This window comes from Neoarius graeffei, chromosome 11 (genome assembly GCF_027579695.1).
Source record: "Neoarius graeffei isolate fNeoGra1 chromosome 11, fNeoGra1.pri, whole genome shotgun sequence".
In the NCBI taxonomy this organism is placed as follows: Eukaryota; Metazoa; Chordata; class Actinopteri; order Siluriformes; family Ariidae; genus Neoarius; species Neoarius graeffei.
In genome coordinates, this window is record NC_083579.1 from 77,618,540 (window position 1) to 77,627,047 (window position 8,508).

The window sequence follows — 8,508 nt, forward strand, 5'->3', positions numbered from 1 at the left end:
CTCATAAACGGTGCACTTCATGGTTTGTCTGAAGGGATGCTTTATATAGAGTGTTTTACTGAATCAGAAGCAGAAGGTAAGCAAAATGGGGGAAAAAACACACAAAAAAATCTTGCCTGTGTTTGCATGGAGGGGCTTTGAGCTTGAATGTTGAGCTGCGCTTGTCAGACAATAAATGGGGAAGTGACACAGAAGCAGTTATGTTTAATTCAGGTATCTCAAGTCACAGACAAAGCACTGAGTGTTTCATCATGATTGGATGACAGATAATAGATCTCTCTTGCAAATATTCCGTCAGATAACCAAATGGACCCAGCACTGCGATGAAGCATATAATAGACTCGATTCCAATTAAATACAATTTATTATATATCTCATTATCTCTAGCCGCTTTATCCTGTTCTACAGGGTCGCAGGCAAGCTGGAGCCTATCCCAGCTGACTACGGGCGAAAGGCGGGGTACACCCTGGACAAGTCGCCAGGTCATCACAGGGCTGACACATAGACACAGACAACCATTCACACTCACATTCACACCTACGCTCAATTTAGAGTCACCAGTTAACCTAACCTGCATGTCTTTGGACTGGGGGGGAAACCGGAGCACCCGGAGGAAACCCACGCGGACACGGGGAGAACATGCAAACTCCGCACAGAAAGGCCCTCGCCAGCCACGGGGCTCGAACCCGGACCTTCTTGCTGTGAGGCGACGGCGCTAACCACTACACCACTGTGCCGCCCACAATATATATATATATATATATATATATATATATATATATATATATATATATATATATATATATATATATATATAGAGAGAGAGAGAGAGAGAGAGAGAGAGAGAGAGTCCACCACTACCAAGTATGGAATTTATTTTAAATGGATACATCCAAACAGAAAGAAATGTACTTGTGAGTTTGTATGTTTAATGGTTGTTTGTTTTGCAATGAATTATTTCTTTTCTTATGTTAGTTTTGGGGTTTATGGTTATCTTAAGCCTAGGTCACAACCGGACGTACGACTTTTTGGCCGTGCGATTTTTGGCGTTTCCCAAATCGCTGCATTTTTTTTTGTTCGTGGAGAAAGACGCACGGTGGCCCTAAGTTTGTCTTGCAACCTGAAAAAAAAACGTAAGCGCCCGTAGAGTTTGTATGACATGACAAAGAGCCTCTGTGGCCGGTCTGCGGCCAGTCTACGGCTCGAAAATCAGCACGTCACACGCACGCCCTCCGTACGTTTCACGTGTGCCCTCCGTGCGTTTCTTGCGTTTTTTGCACGTAGACCGGCCGTAGGAGCACGTACGGCTGGTTGTGACTGAGGCTTTAGTATATACAGTACCAGTCAAAAAAGCTTGGCCACAATTACACATTCGTAAGTTTTACTGTATTTTGACTACAATACTGAAAACATAAAAACTATGAACTAACATCTGGAACATATATGGAATTATGTGGTAAACAACGAAGTGTTAAAAATGTTTCATGTTTTAGATTCTTCGTCATATCCACCATTTCCCTTGATGATGCTTTGCACACTACTGGCGTTATCTTAACCAGCTTCATGAGATTGTCACCTGGAATACTTTTTAGTTAACAGGTGTGCTTCGTCAAAAGTTAATTAGTGCAATTTCTTGCCTTCTTAATGCGTTTGCGATCAAACAGTAAATAGTAAATAATAAAAAATACAGTAATTATCCCTATTCAACACCACAACTGTAGTAATCCATACAGTATTATGTCAAGAACTGCTCAACTAAGTAAAGAGAAACAACATCCGTCATTACTTTAAGACATGAAGAAGTGTCTTTTAATTAATAAAAATAAAGAAAAGCATTGGATTAGAAGGTGTGTCCAGACTTTTGACTGCTACTGTATTTTTATAGGGTTGACTCAAGAGTGGGAGGCCACCACAACCAACCATGGAATACAGTTTAAACAAATAAATAAATAAACTTGCGAGTTTGTTTATTTATTCGCTGTCTATTTGTATAATTATTTTTTATGTCTTACACACACAAAGGCCCCCGTCAGCCATGAGGTTCGAACCTGGAACCTTCTTGCTGTGAGGTGACACTGCTAGCTCCGATTTCAGTATAATATTTGTCGATGTAATTAAAGAAAACATGCACCTCCAAGAATTCTGAAATCAACAGCAATTTTTTTAACACAACCAATATTTTTCAGCAATAAAAATAATTACAGAATTACAAATCTGCTTATAATTAGAGCCGGCACTACTCCGAAACCCGCAATCATTTTCAGCCCATTACTAACACAAAATGGTGGACTGCATATTGGGGAAAAAAAAAAATCAGATATACAGTAGTGTGCAAAAGTGTTAGGCACATGTAAATAAATGCTGTTGACCAAAAACAGCTTAAAAATAATGAAATGAAATGTTTCAACATTAAAATAATACTGTAAACAGTACGTAATCAGTGAGCCATAATAAATGAATCAAAGTCAGTATTTGGTGTGAGATGAAATTCCCTTTGCTTTAAAAAAATTTAAAAAAAATTATAGTCTCAGGTCCAGTGTGTGCAGTTTTATGCGGAAATGATCTGTAGGTTTTCCTGAGCATCTTCCAGAACCAGCCACAGTTCTTCTGGACACTTTGACTGTCACACTCACTTCTTCATTTTACACCAAAACCCAGCAGGCTTCATTATGCTTTATTTTTAAATCTGAAAAGTGCTCTCTTATGGAATACGCTGCTCGGATACAATTTTTTTTTTTGCAACATTTAATTTTGCGCTGGAACCCCCCGAACGTTTGGACTCTAAAATGTTTTAGTACTGACTCGATAATGTATAAGTCATAAAACAGAACTCTATAACAAAGTTTGTATGAAAAAAAAAATAGGAAATAGGGTGCCTAAGACTTAAACATTTTATTTGTTTCGTTTGTTTAGTTGCCAGTTTGTTTGTTTGTTTATAATATTGCTCTTCTTTCCAGTAATCCCGCTCCCTAAAATGTGTATTTAAGAAAGTTTAATTTCTGATAGCCATGAATTTACAGTATATAGGACCCTAAATATATGCATTTAAAGTCTAAGTCTATGTTACTTATTGTGAATATTGGGTTATGATGTCTATGTTTTTCTATGTTATCTATTGTGAAGTTTGGTTTCATAAATATGTTTGATATGTGGCTTTTCTTTTTTTTTTATGTATTATTGTGTTACTTTGAAATTGGAACTCTGAGTGTAAGCAAGTTCTTCTTAAAGTATAAGTTAAGTTAATGTTGACCCGATGTGTGTTTATGGCACCCGAAATCAGCATCGCTGCCTGGGCTGTCCATTGTATTGTCTCATCTCATCTCATCTCATTATCTGTAGCCGCTTTATCCTGTTCTACAGGGTCGCAGGCAAGCTGGAGCCTATCCCAGCTGACTACGGGCGAAAGGCGGGGTTCACCCTGGACAAGTCGCCAGGTCATCACAGGGCTGACACATAGACACAGACAACCATTCACACTCACACCTACGCTCAATTTAGAGTCACCAGTTAACCTGACCTGCATGTCTTTGGACTGTGGGGGAAACCGGAGCACCCGGAGGAAACCCACGCGGACACGGGGAGAACATGCAAACTCCGCACAGAAAGGCCCTCGCCGGCCACGGGGCTCGAACACGGACCTTCTTGCTGTGAGGCGACAGCGCTAACCACTACACCACCATGCCGCCCCCATTGTATTGTACTGTTGCAATTCAATAAAGAAGAAAATATATGCATTTAATATTTGGCACATGACTACATGTGAAAGCCTTTGTAAACAAACAAACAAACAAACAAACAAACAACCCTGAACATGTTGTATCAGTTTCAATTAGGCAGAGTTGAATTGAAACTTTGAAGCTCAGTATCTTGAAATCATTCAGTAGGATGGTTTTGTATTTCTTCTTCTTCTTCTTCTTTCAGCTGCTCCAGTTAGGGGTTGCCACAGTGGATCATGATCCGCATATTTGATTTGGCATAGCTTTTTACACCGGATGCCCTTCCTGACGCAACCCTCCCCAATCTCTCCAGGCTTGGGATTGGCACTAAGCATAGACTGGCTTGTGCAACCAGAGCAGCTGGGTATATTTGTTTTTCATAACTGGTAAAAATAAAACTGCTGAATTATTGGTTGAGAAATCCCATGATTTGTTACTGACTCAATATCATAATCTCAGTGTGTTTAGTGTAGTACTCAGAGGCATGCAAGTCACAGAACAAGTCACTGTCTCGACTTCCTTTATACAGTAGTCTGAGAGACATGGTATCAAGCCATGAATAAGCACATGATGGATTTTTTTTTTTTTAAGATTTATAAAAGGAGCCATGATCATTTCTTGCTTCAAAATAGCATGTATTTATTCCTTAAATCATATTCAGCAATCTCATTATCGTGATGGTGTTTGCGTCTACAGGGACACTGGGCACTGAGGCAGGAATAAATCCTGCATGGGATGTTTTTCGGAGGTTGTGGAGGAAACTAGAGAACCTGAAGCAGAACCATGCAGACATGAGGAGAACATGTGAAACGTACACAGTAACCCGAGCTACCCACTGTGCCATCATGCTGTCATTTCAAACTCGTGTATTTATATGAAAACTGATTATTATTAGTTATATGAGTAGGGAAGAAATAAAACACAATGGTGAATTCTGTTATAGGAAAATAACGGTCATGTCTACGTCAGTTATCAGTTATTGTATAGCAGCGATAAAGAGACATCTCCTGACCAGCCTCTTTTTTCAAACGCTTGAAGTGAATAAAAACAAGCTAAAAAAGGTGACTATGAAGGTCCTCAGTCCTAAAGACTCTCCAATGGCTGAAAAGTTACTGACTGTTACAAAGTGTTGCCACCCAGGACTTTTTTACCTAAATATTAAATAAACATCTCCTTCCACAAAACTTCACCATCGGTTTATTACTATTAGCTTTAGATCTTATAAAGTGGCCTCCATCCAGTGCAGGTCTCTGAATTAGCTCTTACTTTAGAAACATTAGTGTATTAGAACAAGTGCATTAATATGAACCTGCCATTTAAATTACAGCTAGAACTACTGTCCACTGGGTGCTATTAAGTTTTTACATCACTACCGTGACGGCTTTTATTCAATAAGAACGTGAAACATTTCTATGAAGCCTATATTCATAATTCATCATAATCGTGCTTATAATCTCTCATGTTTATGATTGGAAAGAAGAGTAATATTATAAACAAACAAACAAACAAACAAAATGTTTAAGTCTTAGGCACCCTATTTCCTATTTTTTTTCATACAAACTTTGTTATAGATTTCTATTTTATGACTTCAACATTATCAAGTCAGTACAAAAACATTTCAGAGTTCCAAACGTTCGGGGTTTTTTTTTTTTTCCAGCACAAAATTAAATGTTAAAGAAAAAAAAAGAAGTTTGTATCTGAGCAGCATATTCCAGAAGAGAGCACTTTTCAGATTTAAAAAGAAAACATGAAGTTACTCTTCATTATAATGTAAAGACCACATGGTGTACTGTAGATCTAACCTTTATAGATAGTAATAGCCTGGGTATGATTTCCAGCATGCATTAAGATTTAAAATAATAAAGATGTTAAAGGTTATGACTGGGTGCTTCAATTAAAAAAAAAAAATAATCACTTGAGGATAACTGATGAAACGCAAGAATCTCATGCAGTATAAACCAGCTTTCTTACCCATGGTGCAGTTGGTGATGAAGAGCGGGTCGTAAGTCGCCGTCTCTAGCTCTCCAGGTTGGTCGTAACCGGATGAGATCCTGAACGGTGTTCCTCGAGCTCCCAGGCTGAGATGCACCACTGCCCAGCTGCCAAGGAAAGATAAAACCAGCAAGATGAGCATCAGGAGCAGACAGAAAGGTCGGCGAAGAAACGAAGTAGACCTGTTCGGGGTCAGAGCAGGCCCTGAGTACCCTTCTTCTTCTCCCTGGGTCAGTTCAGTCATCTTTGGGGAGCTAGCAGAGGGTGAAGCTTGGCTGTCTGACACCAAGCCCACTCCCTCAGCCATTTTAGGTTCTCTTTCCGTATCACACATGCGCTATTTGAGCAGCGGCTCCGGTACAGTGGATGTGAGAGGACGTGAGTGTATGTATGGACAGGTGGAGAGGTGCTTGCTCAGTGATCTGGCTTCTGAGAGCCTAGCCAAACATTGCCTGTCATAATGTAGTCAGTCAGTGCCCAGGCTAATTTTATTAAGCAAATTGAATAGATTTCATTTTGCCTTTGGGCTACAAACCAATGACTTTTCTTATCTCATTCATCATTCCCTCCCTCTCACCATAGCACTCTCTCTCTCTCTCTCTCTCTCTCTTCACTTTCTCTCCGACCCTCCCTCCTTCCTGACCATCTCCACCCCTTTCTCCTCCTCACCTGGCTGGCGGGGGTTTGTACGCTTGTTAGCAGGCCTCTAATCTTCGCATAGGATTTACAGTGACATCTGATTCACTCAGTGTGAATTAGATCTGAGAAGCATGACAAAACGACATCTCCAGGCTGCAGTTGTTCCAAATAAAAGTGCAGACGGAGACAGATTTCATGCAAAGTGGCAACACTTAAACTTAAACTGGCTGCATATAAATCAGGACCTGGGCATTTCAATGAATGGGAACACCATTCATGACATATTAGTGAGCTATTGCAGCAGTAACGTGACTGGAGAAAGAGTTTCATTACGAGTACGTGAAGTGTTTGTGCATGTGAGCTCTTTTGATGTTGAAGCTGTTGCTGTTAAACCCCTGTGACTGGAGTAGTACAAAAAAAAAAACACCCTTCCTCGGTCAGTTCTCAGACTTGAGAAAGGGATTCAGTAAGAGAGCGAGCTTCTGCTCAATGTTATATCCAACCTCATAAGTAATGAAGCACCAAGAGCTAATTTCATTGTTTCAATCATTACATTTCCTTCTGCTTTTTATCATAAATGTGATTTTACTGATGAATTAGATGAGGCGTAATGCATATGAACTGATATAATACTAAATGCATGTTGATTAGGATGACATTTCAATGGCCTCAGCTGCCATAATGTCATGACTACTGTACTGTGAGGCTAAACATAGACCACACACACACACTATATATATATATATATATATATATATATATACACACACACACACACTGTGAGTAGAAAAAAAAATAAAATGGCGGCTCATGTTGCTGAACCAACCAAGGATGAAATAAAAACTCCACTCAAAAAAAAAACCCAAAAATTGTTCTCCAGTATTTAAAAGAAACAGAAATAGCTAAAAGAATATAGTCCCTCCCCAACCACCAATAGCTCCTGTTCCGCTCTCCAGCCCAGTAATGGACCTTTAAGTTGGTTTGCCAAATGGCAAAAAACCCTAAAGAAGAAGACCCCCCCCCCAAAAAAAAAACGCAATAAAATATGGAATAAAAGTATTTGATGGTAAGAACATATCTTTTTTTTATTTTTCAAGAATTATTATTATTATTATTATTATTATTATTATTATTATTATTATAGCATTTTTCACAAATTGCTCCTGTCATTTCATAGGTTTGTTTACATTCTAAGCGGAAATGATTTTGTCGGACATTTTGTATAAAGTTTTTTATTAATCGAATTTGCAAAAAATTAAAATAAAATGTTATGTTTCTCAAAATCCAGTGAATGTGGATAAAATAAAACAGGTATTTCACTCAATCTCGTCGTACATGGATTATAGCTAACTCGGGGCTACGTGCCTCATCGGCTATCAGCTCATGTACGACTCGATTTCATGGAATAACTGTTTTTATCTACAAGTTCAATCTACCGAAAAATATAGTGCAAGAATATTTAATGGCATTTTTCATACTGCAACAACAACGATAATAATAATTTATATAGTGCCTTTCACAAACCCAAGGCCAATTTACACAATAAAGATGACTCAATTATTTTTTTTGTTTATTTATTTGTTTGTTTGTTTTCTTTCTCAGGAGCAATGCACATTAATGGACATTACTGTAAATTTACCAGAATTATCCAAAAGGCAAATTTTCATCTGTACTTCCTGGAAAAATTGGAAGCCTAAATAAAAGAAGCAAAAGTTTCAAAAAGTAATCATTATGTAAAACATGCCAATCTCCATGAATGCAGAAAAAAGACATAGGCAGAAAAATACAACACAGTAAATTATGGTTTAACAAACAACACTGACAGTTACAGCGCTGCTTCAATTACAATATGGGAGGGAAAAAAAAAATCTGCCTCAATGAGGCTGTAGCTCATACCGGCCAAGACGCCCATAAAATTGTAAGTATGACAGGTGGCACCACCATCTTGACAACTTTTATGCCCATCCACCTGGGGAACACTGGATGTGAGTTTGATTGAAATCCGATCAATCCTGTAGGAGGTAGCGAGTTTTGTGAATTCTGGACGGACAACGAAGACGACAACGGACAATGGATGGATGATCACATAAGCTCATCCGGCCTGACCTACAGCTGGATTAGCTAACCAGATGTAGATACAAACAAGACAGATGTCGATGAT

The 8,508-nt window shown here is 38.7% G+C and overlaps 1 protein-coding gene across 1 annotated transcript in view; it reads right to left on the reverse strand.

Annotated features, from left to right (window-relative positions):
* alk (ALK receptor tyrosine kinase) overlaps positions 1 to 6,099 on the reverse strand; it is a 225,471-nt gene extending 219,372 nt beyond the window's left edge. The window contains exon 1 of the mRNA XM_060934731.1: positions 5,688 to 6,099. Coding sequence (XP_060790714.1) covers positions 5,688 to 6,042 — 355 coding nt within the window. The 5' untranslated portion in view covers positions 6,043 to 6,099. The remainder of the gene's footprint in view (positions 1 to 5,687) is intronic.
* Between the last annotated feature and the right edge of the window lie 2,409 nt (positions 6,100 to 8,508).